The sequence below is a fragment of the Saccopteryx bilineata genome, chromosome 2, assembly GCF_036850765.1.
Source record: "Saccopteryx bilineata isolate mSacBil1 chromosome 2, mSacBil1_pri_phased_curated, whole genome shotgun sequence".
NCBI classification, from domain to species: Eukaryota; Metazoa; Chordata; class Mammalia; order Chiroptera; family Emballonuridae; genus Saccopteryx; species Saccopteryx bilineata.
The window spans coordinates 256,658,355-256,681,781 of NC_089491.1; the positions used below are offsets into that span (position 1 = coordinate 256,658,355).

The 23,427-nt window shown below is 46.0% G+C and overlaps 1 protein-coding gene across 3 annotated transcripts in view; it reads left to right on the top strand.

Annotated features, from left to right (window-relative positions):
- Positions 1-18,804, top strand: part of MORC2 (MORC family CW-type zinc finger 2) — a 46,277-nt gene extending 27,473 nt beyond the window's left edge. The window contains exons 7-27 of one of the 3 annotated variants that reach the window (XM_066260139.1): positions 2,407-2,566; positions 2,676-2,787; positions 3,313-3,438; positions 4,029-4,108; positions 5,161-5,243; positions 5,792-5,877; positions 7,306-7,446; positions 7,544-7,698; positions 7,812-7,940; positions 8,472-8,577; positions 8,865-8,997; positions 9,736-9,810; positions 9,896-10,276; positions 10,847-10,978; positions 11,460-11,514; positions 11,918-12,059; positions 12,166-12,387; positions 12,479-12,572; positions 16,659-16,847; positions 16,941-17,033; positions 18,489-18,804. In XM_066260139.1, coding sequence (XP_066116236.1) covers positions 2,407-2,566; positions 2,676-2,787; positions 3,313-3,438; positions 4,029-4,108; positions 5,161-5,243; positions 5,792-5,877; positions 7,306-7,446; positions 7,544-7,698; positions 7,812-7,940; positions 8,472-8,577; positions 8,865-8,997; positions 9,736-9,810; positions 9,896-10,276; positions 10,847-10,978; positions 11,460-11,514; positions 11,918-12,059; positions 12,166-12,387; positions 12,479-12,572; positions 16,659-16,847; positions 16,941-17,033; positions 18,489-18,557 — 2,763 coding nt within the window. In that variant the 3' untranslated portion in view covers positions 18,558-18,804. The remainder of the gene's footprint in view (positions 1-2,406; positions 2,567-2,675; positions 2,788-3,312; positions 3,439-4,028; positions 4,109-5,160; positions 5,244-5,791; positions 5,878-7,305; positions 7,447-7,543; positions 7,699-7,811; positions 7,941-8,471; positions 8,578-8,864; positions 8,998-9,735; positions 9,811-9,895; positions 10,277-10,846; positions 10,979-11,459; positions 11,515-11,917; positions 12,060-12,165; positions 12,388-12,478; positions 12,573-16,658; positions 16,848-16,940; positions 17,034-18,488) is intronic. The other 2 variants (XM_066260141.1, XM_066260140.1) reach the window with 2 other exon arrangements.
- Positions 18,805-23,427: the final 4,623 nt, after the last annotated feature.

Consider the following 23,427-nt stretch of genomic DNA (forward strand, 5'->3'; position numbering starts at 1 on the left):
CAGAGCTCTTTAACAGTTTGTCACACTGACAGTTGTTAAAATAGAGAGTTCTTTTTTCCTCACGATGGGCCATCTGATTTGAACTTCTGCGAGAATCCCAGCATTCAGCCATCCACAGGGCTCCCTGAGAAGCTGTCTGGGGAAGAGGAAAAAGCACACTGAGACCTCTGGGGAAGTGGCATTTGAGGTAGGGTTTTTAAAGAAAGAGTAGGATTTTTTCCTCCAGCTTTATTGAGGCAAAATTGACATGGGTAGGATTTTTTAAAACATTGCTTTGACATAAGATTAAATTTCTTACATAAGGAAGAGTGTATTAAAAATAGATGTACAGTTTAGGGAATAATTATAAAGCAAACACCCATGTAGCCTCTACCGTAAACAGATGCTGGAAGTCCTCAGTATGCCCTGCATCTGATTGCTTATTGTACCTCTTAAGGAAGTATCTTCAAGTGACTTTGTGTTTATTTCTTTGTTTTTCTTTATAGTTGTCACCTATGTATGCATTCTTTTTTTTTTTTTTTTTTTTGGGGGGGGTATTTTCCTAAAGTGAGAAGCAGGGAGGCAGAAACAAGACTACTGCAAGCGCCGAACCGGGATCCATCCAGCATGCCCACCAGTGGGCGATGCTCTGCCCATCTGAGGCATTGCTCTGTTGCAACTGGAGCCATTCTAGCGCCTGAGGCAGAGGCCATGGAGCCATCCTCAGTGCCCGAGCCAACTTTGCTTGAGTGGGTCCCTGGCTGCGGGAGGGGGAGAGAGAGATAGAGAGGAAGGAGAGGGGGAAGAGTGGAGAAGCAGACGGGCACCCGTCCTGTGTGCCCCAGCTGGGAATCCAACCTAGGACCTCCACAAGCTGGGCCGACACTCCACCACCTAGCCAACTGGCCAGGGCCTGTATGCATTCTTGGATAGTTTTGTGTATTTATGAATTTTGTATAAATGGACTCATCGTAGGTTTCTTTTAATTTTGCTTCTATCATGTAACATTGTGTGATTCACCCATGTTTGATGCTAATAGCTGTATTTCAGTTTCATCACTGTATAGTATTCCATTGTATAAATGACAGTTTATCTACTTTGTAATAGATACTTTGCTATTTTTATATTTCTTAGTACATATGTACAAAAGTTTCTCTTAGTATGTATATCTGACAGTGGAAGCGCCTAGTTTAAGTTATGTGTATGTATATTTTCAGCTTCACTAGATAATTGCAAATATAGGGGGTCCTTGGGTTATGACAGTGTCAACATAGGATGTTTCGAGTTTACAATGCTCACTCCCATAAAAACTTAAAGAAATTGAGATGTGGGTGTTTAGGCTTACACCGTTAGTGTCATACTTAAAGGCTACATAGGCGAACTTTATAGTTTGGTTGTGTGTGGCAGAAGAATATGCAGAGATGTGGGTATGAGTGCGGGAGTTGATGTCCCCTAATACACTTACCTATGACATTTTGGACTGTTTAAAGCACAGTGTTCCATTTGTGTTAGGCTAGGGTGTGTTTCGACTTAGAACAAAATTTAGGTTATGTCACTGTCGTAGAAATGGAACTGTGTGGTAACTCAAGGGCCCCCTGTATACTTTCCTTAGTGAAAAGAGTAGAATTATTACCAAGATAGGAAAATGGCCAGGGATATCCCAAGCAGGGCGTTGCCTTTGCATAGACGCCCAGGAAAAAATCAAGCATACCCCAGAGGACCTAGCGATGAGAGGCCAAATCTTGGGATGGGGCTGAAGCCACAGAGCCCCTAGTGCCAGCTTGTGGAGCTTCCACATTTGCAACAGTGTGGAACCACTGTGGGAAGGGTAAGATCAGTGGTGGGATTCAAATAATTTAACAACCGGTTCTCTGCCCTAATAATCGATTTAAGTATTAAAAAGTGATATACCAAAAGGTAGTTTGTTATTTTGTGCACTTAATACTTCAATAAGAACAATAAAAGAGGTACACAAAACTAGATTGTTATAAGAAAGTTTTAAAATATTAATGAAAAAATATTAAATAATACCTGACAAAAAGTAATAAAACTGTTAAAGATATTTTCATATTGCTTCTTGATTGGCATCCTCAACTTGCAAGTTTTTTCACCTATAGATGGAATGAACATTACTATGAGTGCTTAAAATACACTGTTGGGCAGATGACCATTAAAAAAGAGTAAGGAATATAAATTTGTGATTTCCACGTTGGATGGCTGCCTAGGAGCCCACCTTAGAGAGAACCCCGAGTATAAATGCCATTTTAACCACCTGTTCGCCAAACTCAACAAAAATTAGGTATTGGTTCTGCTGAAACAGTGCAAAACGGCTGGATCCCACCACTGGATAAGATAGATGAATGCACATGTTAGGGGAATGCTGTCCTGGGCCCTCACTGAAAGTGTTCGCCTCTGTTTACTCGAAAGGTGATAGTCCCATTACCCACCTGGAATGCTCAGACCCGGGACCCTGTCACAGACAATGTGGAAAAATTCGCTATCGAGACAGAGCTCATCTATAAGTATTCTCCCTTTCATAATGAGGAGGAAGTAATGGCTCAGTTCATGAAGATTCCTGGAGACAGTGGTAAGTAGGCTTTGAAACTGCATTGCCTCGAATCTGGAACTGAGAGCTGTGAGTGGTGCGGGAGTGGACTAGAGGCACCTGGCAAAGAGAAAGGATTTCTGTTCCCTAGGAACACTGGTGATTATCTTCAATCTCAAACTCATGGATAATGGAGAGCCAGAGCTAGACATAATCTCAAATCCAAGAGATATCCAGATGGCAGAGACTTCCCCAGAGGGCACGTGAGTGTGACTAGGAGGGAGGGAAACCCTAGAACTGGTATCAGTTCTCTCAGTTGGGGGAAGTTTAGGAGGTAATTTCAGGGAGAGGGGAGAGCTCATTCCCTGGCTTTCCCAGTATTAGAGTTCATGAAGCTGAGGATTCCATATCTTCTTGCCATGAGGCAAAGGGACGAATGAGACAACAGATCCTCAGCTAAGCCAAAAGAAAATATTAATGATCCCTTGCTCCAACTCCTTGATTTGACAGAAGAAACTGAGGCCTTTGGGAGGGGAGAGGACTTGCTGCGTCCATGGTGGGGCAGTGGTAGGGCCAGGTCAGGTGTCTATGGGGCACCTGTGCCGGGGATGTGAGAAGGAGGCAGGATGGTGGTGCCAGCACTGAGGGAGTAAACTTTCAGGGCAGCCAGAAAAGCCGAGACACAAGGTGGGAAAATGGAGGGCCTACAGAGAGGTTGTCATACAATACCCTTGGTGAGGCTGGTTGTGGGGTGGGTGACAGCACTCCTTTGTCCCTGCCACCTCTAGGAAGCCAGAGCGGCGCTCATTCCGTGCCTATGCTGCTGTGCTCTATATTGATCCCCGGATGAGGATCTTCATCCATGGGCACAAGGTGCAGACCAAGAGGCTCTCGTGCTGCCTGTATAAACCCAGGTAGGGGCCTGCCCACTCTGGCCTGCTGTTTCCCTTGGACGGAGGACAGGGCCTGCTCACGCTTCTAGGGCATTGTTGGAGCGATGCTATACACAAGGCTCTGACTGTATTGACTATGTTAGGGCCTTTAAGTTGCCTGTGCTTTACTGGGGGGAAACATTTGGGTCCTGAGGGAGGGACAGAGGTGGCCAGTGGGCTTGGAGATTGGCGAAGTGCGAGTGCCCTCTGTGACATGGAGTGTGCCCTGCCTGGCACAGTGAGCTGTTGGAGCCTCTTGATTTCAGGGCCAAGGGGCCTTTAGACACTACATGGGAAAGCAAAGGCCCTGGCTGTTACTGATCTTTGTTTATACTGTGGTATTAATGATACAGGTGAGTAGTGTAGTTGCTTATCAAACTGCAGCAGGAGGCAAGCGGCAAGTAGAATAAGGAGTTGAGTCTTTTTTACTGAAATAAGCTTGGACTTGGGCTCATCACACCAGGACAGTCAGCTTGAGACGGGGCAGGAAGTCAGAGTGCCTTCTGAGCTGCTTGGGCTGCCACCCTACCCTCTACTATTCAGGCCCTTAGGTTGCTTTTTCCTTTGTTCAGGATGTACAAGTACACATCAAGTCGTTTCAAGGCCCGGGCGGAGCAGGAGGTGAAGAAAGCTGAGCACGTGGCACGGATTGGTAATGTCTCCCCTGTGCAGAAGGGTATAGGTGGGGGTCCCCTAAGGGACATGGCTTGTGGCCAAAGCAAGATCTAGGAAAAATCTCCATCCCACACCCAGGGGGCAGTTTCTCCTGCATCCTTCCCAGCTGGCCAATCCTCTTAGTTTTTCTCCCCAGAATCTTTTTCTTAGGCAGTTATTTGTAGGGACTTATCTAAAACAATGTCAATTGCTGGGCTTGCCCAGAGTGAAGAATCCCACACTATCCTCTAGCCCAAATATTTGTAAAATTGGTTTTTTTTTGTTTGTTTTTTTTTTGTTTTTTTTCCTGAAGCTGGAAACAGGGAGAGACAGTCAGACAGACTCCCGCATCCGCCCGACCGGGATCCACCCGGCACGCCCACCAGGGGGCGACGCTCTGCCCATCCTGGGCGTCGCCATGTTGCGACCAGAGCCACTCTAGCGCCTGAGGCAGAGGCCACAGAGCCATCCCCAGCGCCCGGGCCATTTTTGCTCCAATGGAGCCTTGGCTGCCAGAGGGGAAGAGAGAGACAGAGAGGAAGGCGCGGCGGAGGGGTGGAGAAGCAAATGGGCGCTTCTCCTGTGTGCCCTGGCCAGGAATCGAACCCGGGTCCTCCGCACGCTATGTAAAATTGGTTTTTATGACTCCAGGACACAAATGTCAGAGTCAGTCGTGATAGCAGGGCTTCTTGGCTGCTTAATGGAGAGTGATTGGCTGAGAACTTTGATTTCCAGCTCCTGCTGAGGGTTTATCTTGGGTTGCCTTGGGCAGTTTTTGACCTGTTTTGATTCATTTGTAAAGTTTGAAAAGCCTATCTCAGGTATAAATAGTGCCGATTTCCTTGGGCCCACCTTGATTTTCCTTTTTGAACTGACTCTGCAGTTCAAGCAGGGAGGTTGCTGACGAGCTCCACCTCTTCCTTGACAGTATACACGTACATGTACACACCATCCTACCCCACCCCCTTTGTCCAGTAGGGAGTGCACTGTGAGATCCAAGAGGGATTTCTAAGAGTTTTCAACCTTTGAATGGTTTCTTCTGGGTTACAGCTGAAGAGAAGGCCCGGGAGGCGGAGAGCAAAGCTCGAACATTAGAACTGCGTTTAGGTGGAGACCTCACGCGAGACTCTAGGGTAAGGCTCTAGATCTGTGCAGCTAGCTGTTCTCCAGGATTTCTGGCAGTAGAATCCCAGAGATGGCCTGGCTCAGCCACAAGACAGTCGTGAACCCCTTGGCCTACAGCTGAAAAATGGGGTGTTGTGATGTTTCATAATCACTGTTGAACACTGTGGCAAAATATTGACTAATCACTTCAACATCCCCAAAATCTTATGACATGTGGATACTGTTAGCTGTTAGTATCCTCAGTGTATAGAAAGAGAAATTGAAGTAAAAAGTATTGCTTGCTCCAGATCACACAGTATAGTTGTCTGGCCCTCCCAGTCTGACTCACCTATGTAGACTCATTTTAGTTGAGGGTGTTTCCTCTATGTGAATGAGTGTGGTCAAGTGAAATATAGCTTTTGAGTTTGTCCCCATTTTCTGTGGAAAAGAAATAAATCTCCAGGTATGGTTTTTGCATCCATGTGATTTAAAATAAGAGGTTTTTAATGTATTATAATATTCACTGCTGTGGGCCAGAGCACCTCCTTTTCTCACTTGGTTCCAATTTTGTTTCCAGGTGATGTTGAGGCAGGTCCAGAATACAGCCATTACTCTGCGTAGAGAAGCTGATGTCAAGAAACGGATCAAGGATGCCAAGCAGCGGTGAGTGCCACAGCTGGCCTTTAATCTTTTAAAATTATGGAGCTTTTGTACTGATTGTTGACAGAGATAGCTTTGAGAAAGCCATTAATGTTTTAATCCTAAATGCTGGTCAGATGTCCTAGTTCAATTCCTCTTTCTTGAGCTAGGAAAAGGCAGGGCAGTGTTTGCTTTGATTTGAACACCAAAACTTTCTCACTGGCACCTATTTCTGTCTCTCCCTTCCCTTTTCTCTCTCCCCTTCATTCTTTCTCTTTCTCTCGTCCCCCTTCTCCCCTTTTCTTTCCTATTCTTTTCATTTAAAGAGTATATAAAATGCTCATTGTATAAAACTTATAAAATACAGAATATTAAAAAATATTTTAACTTACCTATACTTCTAATATCTGGTGATATCTACTCTTAGTTTTTTATTCCTGGTTACAATTGTTGAATAATGCTATATATTGAGTTTTAGACCTTTTTTATCTAGAATGGGTGTTTGTCCTGGTTCATTAAATCATCTCCCTGTTCCACCTCTATGTCTGCAGCCTTTCTGGGCTTTGGGCCTTGAATTTCTAACTTGCTTCTTGGCCCCCTTGTCATAGGCATAGGTTTCAGATTTCTTCCATTTAAGTCAGTTCACTGCTTATTCACTTACTTGTCAACCTTTGTGATTTTGTTGACATTTATCACATGATAATCTCTTCTGCCACATACATGTTCATTGTGATTTTTTTGTCTTTTCAAAATTAATTATCACATTAGTGGAGTAGATATTGCAGAAAACTTTGTGTTTATTCACCATGTAACTCACCGATTTGCAGCAGCTCCATAGTATCCCTTTCATACCTAAATACAACTTCTCTTACCAAAGGTGAAAGCCATGATTTTAATCAGAGATGCTTAGTCACTGCACATTATCTACCAAGTCTAACAGGTTACACACTGAATGAAAATACAAAACTTTTTGCTAAATGGGTGTCAAATTTAAGCTAAACACATCTTTTTAAAAATTTTTTATTTTTTATTTTTCCAAAGTTAGAAGCAGGAAGGCAGTCAGACTCCTGCATGCACCCGACGGGGATCCACCTGGTATGCCTACCAGGGAGCGATGCTCTGCCTGTCTGGGGTGTTGCTTCATTGTGGCTGGAGCCATTCTAGAGTCTGAGGTGGAGGCCATGGAGCCATCCTCAGTGTCCGGGCCAACTTTGCTCCAATGGAGCCCTGGCTGCAGGAGGGGAAGAGAGATAGGAAGGAGAGGGGGAAGGGTGGAGAAGCAGTGGGCGCTTCTGTTGTGTGCTCTGACCGGGAATCGAACCTAGGACTTCCACATGCTGGGCTGATGCTCTACCACTGAGCCAACTGGCCAGGGCTTAAACACATCTTAATCACTATGGTATTTGTGTGTTACTGGGTTGGGCTACTAGAATTTATCTTTTGTCTTCTCAGAGCACTTAAAGAACCAAAGGAATTGAATTTTGTTTTTGGGGTTAACATTGAACACCGGGATCTGGATGGCATGTTCATCTACAACTGTAGCCGTCTGATCAAGATGTATGAGAAAGTGGGCCCACAGCTGGAAGGGGGCATGTGAGTATTGCCTTAAGAGAGCTTCCCAGCCCAAGGTAGATGGTGGGAGGATTTCGGCCAGTGAAGTAATAGAACTGTTTCTTCTTTCTCCCTGCAGGGCATGTGGTGGGGTTGTTGGAGTCGTTGATGTGCCCTATCTGGTCCTGGAGCCTACACACAATAAGCAGGATTTTGCTGATGCCAAGGAGTACCGGCACCTACTACGGGCAATGGGGGAGCATCTGGCACAGTACTGGAAAGACATTGCCATTGGTAATGCCATTTTTCTTCACCTTCAGCCTTAGGATACTCTTATTGCCTGAGGGGGTAAAATTAGGAAGAGGGAAAGGCTACCTCCTAATGAGATGTGGGTGTTTGCCTTCCAGCCCAGCGGGGAATCATCAAATTCTGGGATGAGTTTGGCTACCTTTCTGCCAACTGGAACCAACCCCCATCTAATGATCTCCGTTACAAACGCCGGAGAGCTATGGAAATCCCAACCACCATCCAGTGTGGTGAGTTGGTGGTTAGAACCTCCTCTTGACTCTTTTCCATCATAGTCTCTGACCCTCTTTTCTCTCTGTCCCTGTGCTGGCCTTCTGACTGCATTGACATTCATGGACTTACAATCCCAGTAGGGATATGAGTCTGTTCGGTGATGGCCCTGGTTGCTCAGTCATAGGGCTGTGCTGAATTCTACCTGTCCCTCCTGATTGAGGCAAAATGTCATCTAAGCTGCTAGGCTTCACTTGGTTTGGCACCACATTGTTAATAGGGTGAGTGATGACTAAGCCAGGATCCTGCTAGAGGAGGAAGAGGGGTTGGGGGCGTTGAAAGGCCACGATGTAAAGGTTCCACCTTTGTTGGTCTCACTGTGCCTGAGAAGAATTACTGTTCTGTAAGAATGGCACAGCTGGAGCCAGTGTTAAGCACTTTGAATGGAAAGTCAGGGCCATCTTTGCCTTGGGCCTGGCTGGGAGGGCCTGGCGATAGATATTGTTGGTAGGTGTGGCTCACTTTGGTGGGGGGTGATTTCTGTGTCACAGATTTATGTCTGAAGTGGCGGACCCTCCCCTTCCAGCTGAATTCTGTCGAAAAAGAATACCCTGACACCTGGGTTTGCTCCATGAACCCTGATCCTGAGCAGGACCGGTGAGCACTTTTCTCTAACAAGGAGATTGTGGGTATCTTCATCCTCCCATCATGTTTTTTCTCACTATGGTTTTTGAGGTCCTGAATCTTTACATCTGTCTTGCTGCACATAATAAGTGTCCTGGAAATAAGAATATACGTGGGTCCTGCAGTATTAATTCCATGCATTTGGGAATTCTGAGGTGGTTGCTGTGGTGAGAGACAGTACGGGTTGGCTGAGGAGAAAGGACCCTACCCTATATGGAGCCTTATTTTGCCACAACCTTCTTAGCACCTTCTCTGTACAGGTGTGAAGCTTCCGAGCAGAAGCAGAAGGTTCCCCTGGGGACGTTCAAAAAGGACCTGAAGACACAGGAGGAGAAACAAAAGCAGCTGACAGAGAAAATACGCCAACAGCAGGAGAAACTGGAGGCCCTGCAGGTGTGTGGTCATGGGCAGTGGGCAGAGCCAGGCTGTGTCAAGTCTGTCCGGGACCCTTTTCCCTCAGGCTCAGTTTCATTCTCCACTTACCCATGAGTACTGCCAAAGCTTTCCAGCTCGACTCTCCAGGCACACTGGTTCTCAAGTATGATCTGATTATTCTTTTAACAAGACAGAGTATTTTGTTTATATTATTACAAAGTGGTTCAATTAATTTATGAATGTTTTAAAACTCCAGGAAATAAATAGCTTACCTTAGAGGTAGCCACCATTAACAACATGTCTTTCCTGCTTTTATCCCCTTGATTTGTGAGGGCTATTTTTAGATATGTTGGTGGTATCAACCCTTTATATATTATAAAAGCTTTTGACTTCTATGTCTGTGCAGATGCTCTCACTAACTCAGACATCTTATGCATGCCAACCTGTTTGCTGTATCCCACTTGTCCTTTCTCGGCCTTGTTCATCAGACTTTTCTCACCTTTTCTGGTTTCTTTTATGGGACTTAGTTCAATTTCTCTATTGCTGGATTAATCCTCTAGAAGCTTGCAATTTGCGGATTCTTGAATGTCCTTGTGTTTTGTTTTGTCTTTCCAGTAAAAATGAGAAGCTCGTAATAGTAGGGCTGTGGGTCCAGGTTTTCTTTTTTATTTGACCTGTATCCCAGACAGTGAGCTTCCAAAAAGAGTGCTCTAATGTACCAAGATAGATAACCTCATCATTATATTTGCCCTGCAGAAAACCACACCCATCCGCTCCCAAGCTGACCTGAAGAAATTGCCATTGGAAGTTACCACCAGACCTCCCACTAAGGTAAAGCCCAGGGGCAGGAGAGGGGCTTCCCTTCAGGTGTCCAGTGCTAGCATCAATGTTTTCACTCTCTCTGGGCCTCTTTTAGGAACCTGCACGTAGACCTCAGCGTCCTCGGTCACCTCCTTTACCTGCTGTGATCAAGAATGCCCCGAGCAGACCCCCTTCTCTGCAAGCTCCCGTGCCAACCAACCAGCCCAGAAAAGCTCCTGTCATCAGCAGCACCCCAAAGCCTCCTGCTCTGGTAGCCCGGGAGGAGGCCTGTACATCCAGGCTTCTCCAGCCTCCTGAGCCTCCCCGAAAGCCTGCTAACATTGCAGTTAAGACTATGCCTCGGCCCACCCCTCTGGTGCAGCCACTGTCACCATCTCTGCTGCCCAACTCCAAGAACCCTCGGGAGGTCCCTTCCCCCAGACCCATCAAGACTCCAGTGGTCAAGAAGCCAGAGCCACCTAGTAAACTTTCCTTGGTGAGATGCTTTTCTTCCTTCAGCCCCCAGCCCACCCTCAGTGGTATAGAAGTGAAACTGGGATAGGTCAAAGCTCTGCTGGAGGAGCCTGGGTGATCACCTGCTGTCTCTGAAGAGGAGCTGAGATACCTGAAGGGACTTGGTCAGAGGCACAGAGCTATTTGGTTCTTTATCCATGGAGCTTTTCACTACTGTCTCTAAATTTTGACCTGCCACAAACTTGAATTGTCTCCACTGGCTTCTTACACTGTGGGCATAGGTTGGTGGTCTGGTGACAGATCACCTTGCTGGGCTGCAGTAGTGGTTGGTGTGTCTCAGGAGGTCACAGCGTGGCTGTCCAGGCAGGCCAAGTATTGAGTGAACTAGGAGACTTTCATGACAGCTTTAAGCAAAGGTCTTTATGAATATAGGGGCCAGGAAGTTGCTCTGTACTGAGTTTATATCAGATGCTTAGCTTTGGGGACCAAGAAGCATATAAGCTTCTCTCTGAAGTTCCTTTAGGCCAGATGGAATCTTCTTGCATCTCAAGGGCTCATATGACTCCTTATATTCCCTCTCCCCTTGCTCTAGGCCACCCCTGTTCGGAAGCGGACTCTTGAAGTCTCTGATGAAGAAGAATCTGAGGAAGATGCTGAGAGGAGGAAGGAGAGGTCCAAGCGGAGCAAAATTGCTGTGAAGGAGGAAAAGAAGGATGTGAATGAGGTAGGTAGTCGAGGTGGAGTTGTCAGCCTCCTTCCCCAGGGTTTCCAGCTCTCACCTATAGTCTGTACCAGCTTTGTTTCTGCTCTGTGACGTAAGTCTTCCAGAAGCGTTTCACCCCTGAAGGACTGTCAGTCATAAAGATGTCTAGAAACATGGTGCCAGGTAGGATCCTGAGTGAGACTGGCTTCTGGCTCTAGTCTCAGGTCTGAGGTCACATTGACACGATCAGGGAGGCTTGAAACCCTTGCTTCCTGTGTCCCTGACATTCTGCCCCTTACGTGCTATTTTGTTTACAAAGATGACAGAGGGTAGATGCCTAAGATAGTGATCTAAGGAGTGAGTCTTAGCAAGGCATGGTGATTTAAATTGCCGTGTAAGTTAGCATGAAGGTGATGGCTGATGACTCTTGGCCTCCAGTCATGCAAGTCTGCTCTTCAGGGACACTGGGGATTGCCTCAAACAGACTCCATTCTCCTTATAGCTCTCAGACAGTGCTGAGGAAGAGGATTCAGCCGACCTCAAGAAGGCTCAGAAAGGTGAGTTCAGGGAGGTACCTGGCATCCTATGGGGGAAGTAGGGCATCTCAGCCAGCAGCAGCTCATCCTGAAAGCTTATAGAGGCGTTCCTGGCTTTGGGCTGCTATGCTACAGTGGTTCCAAGTCTAATTCCAAGAAGAATTCTGAAGAAGCACACCCTTGTGTGTATTTTTAGACTAATTTCTTGGCATTTGCCTCTGGCAGTCACTCATCCTGCTGCTCTTTGCAACTCATGATAGAAGGGGAAGGAGACCAGGGTGGCTGGGCTCTATGTCCTTGGCATAGTAGGGGTAAGCACCTAGGGTTCTTGTCCCTGAAAACCCTTGGACAACTTTTCTCAAGGTAGCCCTAAGTGGGGGGCTCTAGTCTAGTTTTCTGACTTCTACCCCATCCCCATTCTCAGATAAAGGGCTACACGTGGAGGTGCGTGTGAACAGAGAGTGGTACACAGGACGTGTCACGGCTGTGGAGGTGGGCAAACACGTGGTGCGGTGGAAGGTGAAGTTTGACTATGTGCCCACAGACACAACACCAAGAGACCGCTGGTAATGCCCCTTCCAAGAGGCTGGGTTAGCAGAGTTGGCGAAGGCAGGGAGGCTGTATCCCATTATGGGAGCTCGGGATACGACAGAAGCACTGTATTCTTCCTAGGGTGGAAAAGGACAGTGAGGATGTGCGGCTGATGAAGCCCCCTTCCCCTGAGTATCAGAGTCCTGACACACAGCAGGAAGGTGGGGAGGAAGAGTTGTCCACAGCCCAGCAGACTGTGGTCATGACAGACCCCTCCACTTCTGAGTGTATCCGGACCGAACCTGACACCACTGCCCCGAACACCAACCATGAGACCGTCGACCTGCTCGTCCAGATTCTCCGGTGTGTTTGTCATCCTGCTCTGGGGCCAGCAGTGGCTTTCTGCCCCTCCATGCCATTCTGATTTCCTGTCCCTACCTTTTTTCTTGTTTAGGAATTGTTTGCGGTACTTCCTGCCTCCAAGTTTCCCCATCTCTAAGAAGGAGCTGAGTGCTATGAATTCAGATGAGCTGATAACGTTTCCTCTGGTGAGTCTGACCTGACCTTTAGTTTTATGCTCTGAATTGCCCCCCTTGTCGTTGTTGTGATTGCCAGCTTTCAGTTGTGTGCCTTCCCACCAGTTTTCCTTTCTTATGCTGAGAGAATGGAAGAGGAGACTTTGCACTGTGGAAAAAGAAGTGGCCTAGTTGAACACAACTCTGGTGTCATGAGACCCTGGGCCTGAGTCCGCACTTAGGGATGGTAGGCCTGGTTTGACATTTTATGATGAATGCATCTCTTTTCCTCTATCCCAGCAGAGGGAGTAAACCTGTCCCAGGCAATAGTGAAGAACTTAGGCTCAAAGTACCTAAAACTTGACTCTCAGAGAGACATACACAGAGGCCCGTGATGTGTGGAAATAAGCACTGAGTCTCATTTAACCCAGCAAATGTTGATGCGGCACCTCCACTGGTAGTGAGTAGCAAGAGTCCTGCTTCCAAGCAGCTTAAGAGTCAGTAGAGACTGGATTTTTACCAGGTAGCTGGATGCGAGGTGGAGAGTAGTAAATGCTGTGGAAGTGGGCAGCCTGGGGGAGGGGGAGAGAGTGACTCGGACTGAGGAATACGTGGGTTTTGGCAAGCGCCTGTGTGAATAACGGAAAGTATTTGGGGCAGGAGGGCATTTGTGAATTAAAGGCTCAGCAGGATGAAGGGGCATATGGGGGAGGTCAAGGAAGCAGGTGAAGGGTAAGCATTTTGGAAAGAAGGGGGCCTGATAGCCAGGATATGATGTGTCTTTAATGTCCAGTCCTAAACACAGTGGCTTACACTCTGTATGATACGGGAAAGCCAGAAAAATGTTTGAGCTGATGGAATCTGAACCATGTCTAGAACAGGGGTCAACTGACTTTTCTTAGAGAGCCAGTTAGCAAATATCTTCACCTTTGTAGGTTACACACTCTTTGGCAACAACTCCACTAAACTATTACAGCCTGAAAGCCACCATAGACAATACATAAAAAAGAGGATGTGACTCTTCCATTAAAGCTTTATTTACAAAAACAGGCAATAGGCTGATTTGGTCCATGGGCCATAGTCTGCTGACCCTGCTCCTAAGAGAGTAACTCTAGTAGCAGCATGTTTGGGTAGGATAGGTGGATGGGAGATACCAGGGGGAAGGACACAGCTCCAGTTAAAAATGATCAGATACCAGGGGATAGGAATGGGCACCAGAGTGGTGGGAATGGACCAGCAGCTGAAAGGGCCATAGCAGAGGTTGTTCACAAAGTGGTCATTGACTAGGCTAGTGACGGAGGAAGAGGAAGAGGTCACATGCTTCCTTGCGTCTCAAGTCTGAGGGAATTGGAGGTTGATGACAAAGCTGTTAACTGGAAGAGAAAGGAGGGCTTTCATCAGAGAAGAACGATTAGTTGAGATTTAATTGTGATGGGCTGGGAGTACTGGCACTAAATTTCTAGAGATGTCCAATGGACAGGTGGAGATTGGGGACTAGATCTTTAGGGTGGAAGGCTAGCGCTGGAGGTGGGGATCTGGGAGCCATCCACATCAAAAGGGTTGTGTTTATGGTGGTAGGAATAGCTAAGTTTTCTAGGGTGGTTTTTCTAGAGAACTGGAATTGAAACTGCCAGATTAGTATATTCAAGATGTTGGGCCCTCACATGGCAGCTGTGTTCTTTTTTTTTTTTTTTTTTTTTTTTTAACAGGGACAGAGAGAGAGAGGGACAGGGGTAGACAGGGACAGACAGGCAGGAATGGAAAGAGATGAGAAGCATCAATCATTAGTTTTTTTGTTGTGACATCTTAGTTCATTAATTGCTTTCTCGTATGTACCTTGACCGCGGGCCTTCAGCAGACCAAGTAACCCCTTGCTCAAGCCAGCAACCTTGGGTTCAAGCTGGCGAGCCTTGCTCAAACCAGAGGAGCCCACGCTCAAGCTGGAGACCCCGGGGTCTCGAACCTGGGTCTTCCGCATTCCAGTCCGACGCTCTATCAACTGCACCACCACCTGGTCAGGCAGCAGCTGTGTTCTTAATAAGCTTTTCCAGAGAGAAAAATAGGGGTTTTATCTCCATTCCACTTTAGGAAAAGGAAGTGAGGCTAGGAGTTGAATACATTTAGCCCCTGAGAGGTCAGAGTCTAATGTGGTAGAGCCCAGATTTGAACCCAGGCACTCCTTAGGACAAGGGTCTTACTCTTCTCATGGTGCCATCTTGTTTCCCTGTGAGATTAGAGGGGGTGGTGCACACTGAGGAAGCTGGAAAATGGCAGCCCTTATGACAGCTTCATGGAAAGCTCCATACTTAACTCTTGTCCTGCCCATCCCAGGAACAAACAGCTGGGAGGTTGTCCAGGTTGGCCTGACACCTTCTTGTCAGTCAGATTTGTTGCTTTAAAGTTGTTGCCAAACTCACAGCAAAACCTGGGTGCAGTGGGATCTCTGCAGTGGGCTTGGCTTTTCACACTGAAACAGTCAGCAGGAGTGTGAGCCTAAAACACTCTTGTTAGCTTATTGTTATAAAAGGAGGTATATCACTAATGCATCAACTTGATGTCCTTCTGACAGTAATGTCTAAAATAACTCAGACTTTAATTTTTTTTAACTGAATTTTGTTGGGGCAACACTAGTTAACAATTATACAGTTCTTAGGTGCCCAATTCCCAAACTTTAATTTTTTTTATGTCACGGACACAATAAAGGCTATTACTATGTACTTGACAGCCTAAATGATCATCCTTTTTCCCTTGCTGCTGGACCAGGAGTTCTATAAAGCCCACAGTGGTCCTGTAAATATTAGATTCAAATATATACATATATTGTGAGATATGCGTATATATGGTAAATCAAGTGCTTTGTGAACCTATAATTACTTTAAAAGTTTGAAAAAAAACCACTGATGCAAATCCCAGTCAGACTCACAACATTTTATACTGAATTTTAATACTTTGGAGCAGGTTTGAAAATTCACTTTGTGCTGCCATGGTAATTATTTTTTGTGTAGAACTTGAAGTTTCTTTTGCCATCATGGTTTAATAGGCTAATATTCTAGATTCTAAGGTGAGTGACACAGTTAAATATTTGATAGTAACACTTGTTAAAAGTAGCAGTCAGGAGCCATCCAGTGCTAGGTAGTTCACACATCTTCATTGAAATAAATACATGCTAGAGTTGGTTAAACTACTGGTCAGTCAGGACTTGTGAGTTCGAGTTCATTAAAGTAGCCTTATCTTTCTCACTTGAGAGTAAATTGTGATATTACAAGTTTGAACTTCGAAAAGAAATAAAACCTAAAGAGATACTACCTAAATAATTTTAAAAATTCTTTTTAATGTTTATTTTCTTGATTTTAGAGAGAAGAAGGGAGAGATAGACAGGAACATTGATCTGTTCCTGTATTTGCCCTGAACTGGGGATCAAACCATCAATCTCTGTTCTTTCGGACAACGCTCTAAACAACTGAGCTCCCTGGCCAGGGCAATATTTTACACTGAGATTCCATGTAACATTTTATTTTAAACAAATTCTCTGCTGCCTTTTAAAAGTTTGAAAAGAGTCATGTCTATAGAAACTGGTAGTTAACTTTACTATTTCATCCCTTGGAAGTTTCAGGGACTCAGGGAAGATAGGAAAAATTGATGCTGCATAAATATACTACACAAATCTGAAGCTATCTGCTGTTGGTATTTGCTTGCTAAATATTGGTAGAAGAGAACTTTTGGTCCTGACATTGTGGGGTGTGACTTGGAAATGGATTGATAAAAGGTCTTTTGTTAAGTCAGAAAGGTATGAGTGAGCTAGGAGAGTAACTTGTCTTTTTGTGCCACCTGGAATGGTAAGAATCATCCCTCACATTTACTCAGAGCTTGCTGTTGGCCAAAGCATTTTGCTAAGTGCCTCACAAATTTGATCTTGCCTTCGTCCTCATGGCAACCCCACGAGATGGGCAGCAGGGTCTTGCTATTCCAGAGCTTAGAGACTGCTTTCCCCTGGTGTTTGACATCCCCTCAGATTCAGAATCCTGCGATGAGCCAGTTGGGGAAACCATTGCTCATCTGGAAGGTCTCTGGAGATCCCTGTGAGCTCATGCACCTACCCTCTGTCTTCCCTCCTGACAGAAAGAGTACTTCAGGCAGTATGAAGTGGGGCTCCAGAATCTATGCCATTCCTACCAGAGTCGCGCCGACTCACGGGCCAAGGCCTCCGAGGAGAGCCTGCGTACCTCCGAGAGAAAGCTCCGTGAGACTGAGGAGAAACTGCAGAAGCTGAGGACCAATATCGTGGCACTCCTGCAAAAGGTGCAGGAGGTGAGCCAGGCACTCCTCTCACTGCAGCTGGACCACCGGGTCTCTAAGGGAGGGGGACTTGGGCACCTCTTGCTCCCTTCTCCTCACTCACAGGAATATGTGGTTCCAACCCTGGCTGCACAGCATCCTGACCAGGAGGGCTGGAGGTGGTGCGGCTGCCTGGGCCTCATCCCAGCCAGACCCACGGTATCAGACTTTTGCCCTTGTTTAGACATTTTTGATGTACAACCTGGTTTAAGAATCCTCCAAGCCATAAAATAGAAATTCTTTCTTTTCCAGATGACGCCCAGATGGGATTAGGTGGCCCCAAAGTGAGGAGTGCCCTGTAGGGTCTCAGTCCTTCATACAGGCAGTAAACACCAAGGGCCTGCTCTGTGCTTGTCCTGTGGGTGCTGGGTGAACCAGACAGACAAGATAAGGTTCCTGTTCTCACAGCCTGACACTCTAGTGGAGGAGATAGAGTTAATGATGGCGGGAAGTGCCATCAAGTAAAAGGAATGAGAGACTGGAAAAGGGGAGGATACTTGACTAGGATTTTCAGGGGTGGTCTCTCTAAAGAGGTATTTGAGCCGAGAGGGAACCCCTCAAGCGAGAGTGAGTGTGGCTGCTTAAGAGAGAGGAGCAGGACTCTAGACCTCAGGTAGGGCGTTGTGGGCTATAGGAAAAGTGGGGCCTGTACAAGGTGGGAAGTCATTGAAGGGGTGTGACATCATCCAATTTACAATCTAAGACACTTACTCTGGTTGGTTGTAGGAGGGCCTGGAGGGGGCAGAGGTTAGAACCTTGGATTCCAGTGAGGTTCCCACTGTTGTCTGGGTGAGAGATTCTGTTGGCCTTAACCTTGTAAGGTGACAGCAAGGAGGGAGGGTAGTGGACAGGTCTATAATATCTGAGGGAAAGGGAGGAAACCAGGGTGATTCTTTTTTTTTTTTTTTTTTTTTAACAGAGACAGAGTCAGAGAGAGGGATAGATAGGGACAGACAGACAGGAATGGAGAGAGATGAGAAGCATCAGTCATCAGTTTTTCATTGTGACACCTTAGTTGTTCATTGATTGCTTTCTCATATGTGCCTTGACTGTGGGCCTTCAGCAGACCAAGTAACCCCTTGCTCAAGCCAGAGACCTTGGGTCCAAGCTGGTGAGCTTTTGCTCAAACCAGATGAGCCCGCGGTCAAGTTGGCGACCTCGGAGTCTTGAACCTGGGTCCTCCACATCCCAGTCCAACGCTCTATCCACTGTGCCACCGCCTGGTTAGGCACAACGGTGATTCTTGTGGTTTGTTTTAAGCCTCTGGGTGGAGAGAAGAGGATGACCTATACTAAGATGGGAACAACTTGGGATGGGGTGGTCTAGTCGCATTGTTTTGTATGTATTGAATCTGAGAATCCTGCAACACACCAAAGGCAACGTGGAACTTGGGGTAGAGTCAGGACCGAAGCGAAAAATCTGGGCGTCATCTGTGCACAGAGGATTGGGGGTGGGGGGATGACCAAGAAGGGGACAGGGCTAACAGCCAGGAGGAGGGGTGGAGGGAGAGAAAGGGACTCTGGGTTCGGGCCGTACAGGCTGCCAAGAAGGGTGAGGGGGCAGGCCCCCCACTACCTTATGGCCCCCAGCTGACCCTGTCCTGCTCTATTTCAGGACATTGACATCAATACAGATGATGAGCTGGATGCCTACATCGAGGACCTGATCACCAAGGGGGACTAAGGGACTCAGAGCCAGAGATCAGCTCCCCTGCTCCTCAGTGCAGAGCTCCCGGGTTGGGGGAGACTTTTTACCTTGATTTGACTCAGTGGGACATTCGTGCTTTTGGAGGGAAAAATACTCTTGATTCGTTGAATCTTCCTCCCTAAGTTTATAAATATTTATTTTTAAAAAGAAACAAGATACTGTGCCTGCTGTGAGACTATACATACATACATATATATACACACACACACATATATATACATATATATGTACACACACACACACACACACACACACACACACACATATATATATATATTTTTTTTTTTTTTTTTTTTTGTGACTCTGGGGCAAAGAACAAAACCAGAATGTCAAGTTTGAGCCACTTTTTATCGGCTCCTGGCTTCTCAAGATGTGGCAAGTCCAGCACCATCCAGAAGTTGAAGAGGCTCTAGGGGCAGGGCTGGTGTCTCTCCTAAAAGATGAACAATGTTGGGATCTGAAGGATAGGGGAGGGAGAGAGCCCTCCCAAGAATAATGTTCCCTTTAGAGGTTCTGATCCAGGGGACACCCCCCTCCCCAACGGGGGCCATGGGTCAGGAGGAGGCTTGGCACTGAACAGCTCCTATCTTTGGGTTAGGGATGTGTTGACCTGAGCAGCTGTCGTCTTGGCTATGGCTTTGTCTCAACAACATGAGGAAGAAAGATCCTCTTCAACCTCACCATCTATCACCCAAGCTTTCACTGCTGGAGTGATTTCTTCAGTTAACTATTGCCAATGAGGTTTCCTACCTCAATGACTTAAGGTTGAGTAGACAGAACTGACACTGGTCATTGCTGACCTGGATAGCCCACCAAATAAATGAATTCCAAAGGATTTCCTTTAGGAAAGGACCTTGTATATTAAAGAGTACCTGGTACCAATGTGGTGGTGGCAGGGTCTAGAGGGCCTGTTGCTGCTTTTTCCTTAATCGCTTTCTCTGCCTGGCCCCACCACCCCCAGTTAGGGTCCTGACTATGGGGCAAACAGAAGAGGGTCTCAGAGTTCCTCTCGCCCACAGTGAGGTTCTCCAGAAGCATACCATACCTTCACTCCTGTCCAGGCACAGCCTCATACAGCTGTGTTCTTCAAGCAACTTCTCAGGGTCAAAGACAAAGGCAAGAGTTGTTTTCTCTTTAATAGAGAATGGAAAGGTTCTAGTTTGATTTTTCTCAATGCTCTGCTCTTCTCTCTTTTTTTTTTTTTTTTTGCGCACATGAGAGAGAAAGGGACAGACAGGAAGGGAAGAGAGATGAGAAGCATCAATTCATAGTTGTGGCACCTTAGTTGTTGATTGCTTTCTCATATGTGCCTTGACCCAGGGGCTCCAGCCAAGCCAGTGACCATGGGGTCATGTCTGATCCCACACTCAAACCAGCAACCTCAGGTTTTGAACCTGGGTACTCTGCGTCCCAGGCTGACGCTCTATCCACTGCACCACTGCCTGGTCAGGCTCTCCTCTCTCTTATTTGAAGACTTGAGTTTTCTGAAGGCCTTGTACCACTGGTCTGTGATTTACACTGACATCTACCCACCCCATGTCAGCAGTGGCCCATATGCCACCCTGTGAAATCTGCACAAAACTAGGGAGCTCTTGTGAGAGAAGCAGGCCACACTAGAATCAGGAGTCTTAATCCACTTGTGCACATGCCAGAGGCACCCATGGCTTGTGGGTTTTGGGTTTCCCCAAACCACAACCCTGGGAGAGTGGAGTTTGGGGAAATACCACTGGAAGAGACCCTGGTTTCTTCCTCTGGAAGAGCTTCTGAGTTTTGAGGTTTCTCAAGCTGGTGATTCCTCCCCTGTCCAGCTCTGTCTCTATACCAGGCAGTATATGGTCCATTTCTGTCCCTACACATACTGTTTTTATCTAAAAGGAAGTTGGTTCTGCATTTTTACCAGAGGGTTATACTCAAGTTTTTTTTTTTATTTATACACCTGTAATCAAAAGGCAATACTATAAACTTGTACTGGTGAGACTCCTGAACTCAGTCTGTTTTCTTAATAAAGTCCAGCACCTTCCTCATTTTTTCCACCATGATGGCTTTAACCTCTCTTCAAATTTCTTATCTCTACCTTAATTTTCCATCTTCATCTTCAATATCCACAAAAACAAATACTGAATTTCTTGAATGTTTTACCTTCAATTTCTGGATGTTCTGACTGCAGCCTGTTTCTCAGGAGAGCTACTGCCGTTCTTGGTGGGAAGATACAATGCAGGGGTCCCTCCCTTTTCTCGTCACAGACTAGTTGACCTATTTGGGAGGAGACAGATGGTCTGACTGGTTTATGGCAGGAAGGTCCATCCTTCAAGGCAGCAAATAGGTGAATGAGTGCAGCTACTCTTGTTTTTAAGGAGTGGGAGGGATGATGACTCCTTTTGTCTTTTTTTAAGTGACACATGCACATAGTAAAAATTCAAACATACAAAGGCTAGACCATGAAAAGCAAGGTTCCTTCCACCCTTATACCTCTTTTACCCCTGGAAACTGTCAATCCTGAGCACACAAATATACAATCCATTCTGTTCTGTTTCTGTTACACACTTAATGTATCTTGGAAACTGTCAGAATAGCCCATAGGGGTCTGTGTTATTCTGAACAACCACATAACATTTCAGTAACTTGTCCTGTCATTTAATAGTCCCCTATTTATAAAGATTTTGGTTTATGTTTTTAACATGAAAAATGCCATGATGAGTGTGGATATATTCATTAACTCATCTGTCCGTATATAGGGTAAACTCCAAAAAGAAATGGCTGTCAGATGATGAATATATTAAAAATTCTAAGATATATTCCAGAAAAGACTTCCAATTTCAACTATTGTGTTTTACACACACACACAAACACTCGCCAGCACGCAGTCTCTTCACTAATTTGAAAGGGTAAAAAGATGGATTTTTGAGTTGAACTAATTTAAGTGAGATAGAGTATCCTCATTGGCCAATTGTGTTTCTATTCTGGTGTAGGACTGTAGTTTTGAATCTTGGGTTAGTCACTTTACAAAAGAGTAAAAAAAAATAGGATGAAAATCCAGGGGCAAAGACCAGGAAAATGTTCACCTTACATGACCCCCCTCTGCCCTTAAGTGTCCCATGGATTAGGATTTAAAACCTCACTATATTTATTACCAGATCAGGACAAGGATTTGACATTTTTGTTTACCAAAAAAAAGGCATGAATTAATTGCAGGCTGAGAAAAACTGATTCCTCTGTATCCATCTGAGTGATAATGCTTTTTGGCTCTTCTTGTTGGGTCTACATGACTGTCAGACCTGTGGTTCAAGCAGTATTGGCCAAGAGTTCACAGCTCCCATAAATATTTAAGACAGACGAGGCTCAAACTGCCATTTACATAGAACACAAGGCTTGGCCTAAGTGGGTGGTGCCTCCATTGGCTAACAACCCTCTTCGAAGGTTGTTCTGTGGCTGGGCCAGGCTGTGAGGGAACTGTTGATCATCACCAAGGTTCCTGGAACATCCTCAGGATTCCACTGGAGTGTTTGGCCTTTGTTGGAGATGGAACCTCTGAGGCTTCCTTTGGAACCAAGAGGCCACATTGTTCTTGGTTCCCTGAGCAGTGAACAGCCAGCTTGGCCACAGGAGGCAGAGCTTTAAAAGAACATGCTTTCTCCACTGTGGGTCTGAAGACTTAGACTGTCCTTTGCCCATTCTCAGCATTGCTGGAGGCACTGGCCCCACAGTACAAAAGACTAGAGATGAAGGGCCTGGCAAGGCACATCCTATTTAACAGTGAGCCAAAATGTTGCCAGGCCTGCCTGTTTGGCAGTCTGGCTATTTTCATCTGGTAACTTAGAATGTGCCAGGTCCCGCAGAACCTTTGAATTCCTAAGGCTTCAAGACAAATTACTGCCCTCTCTGGCTCCCTATTCCTCCTCTAAATAAATTAGATGATAGTACAGGTTGTCCAGCTTATTTAGCCACAGAACCAATTCTCCACTTGAAATTTATCCAGAGGCCCATACAGACTGCCTATCATTTGGAATGGCGGCCCAAAGCCCTCTGTTGCCCAACCCCCCAATCTGTGTCAAGATTCATTGCTCTCCATCTGCTTCCTGTAGGTCTTCAGCTGCTTTTTAAATAGCATGGCCATCCTTACGGCTTTTTAACCATTTGGCCAGTTTCAGTATCCCCTAAGGGTGAGTAGGGTGCAGCTTTCACCCAGCCTCCTTTGGGCCTGTACGGAAGGTTGCCTTTGTAATGGGGCTTGGGCATGCTCAGCAGCTGCTAGCCAAAGCCTCGACAATAGGGAGCTCATACCATTGGGGCAAACTTGGACCGAGAGGAGGAGGAGGGCCTGAACAACACATCCCTCCTCTTTTCTTGTCCACTGCTGAGATGCTTCTATGGGATTCTCTGGAACTACTTCCTGCCCAAACAACTGCAGGTTTCCTGGGAAGTGTGGCCAGCTCTAATCCACCACTTTGAATTTGTCCCACTATTGAGCTTTGGACTCTCCCCTCCCATGTGCCCCACCTTTTAAATCCATCTGTCTCTAGCTGAATTTGGGGTACTGTGGTGGGAGAAGAGCCCTATTTGTCAGAAGGAAGAGAGTTTCTGAGTTCCTCATGCTAAATCAACTAATATTGGGTTGGCAAGAAAGTATTTTTGGTTGCCACAGTATTGTAATTGTTTTGAAGGACTTCCGTCAGTGTTGTGGTTTTTTCCTTTTGATATTTGATATCAGTCACATTTAGCTTACTTTAGAAGCAAGTTGTGCGTCATTTTGTTTGTAGCTGTTAGTTTAGGGTCAATTTTATTTATTTTTACAGAGAGAGAGAGGGATAGATAGGGACAGACAGGAACGGAGAGAAATGAGAAGCAT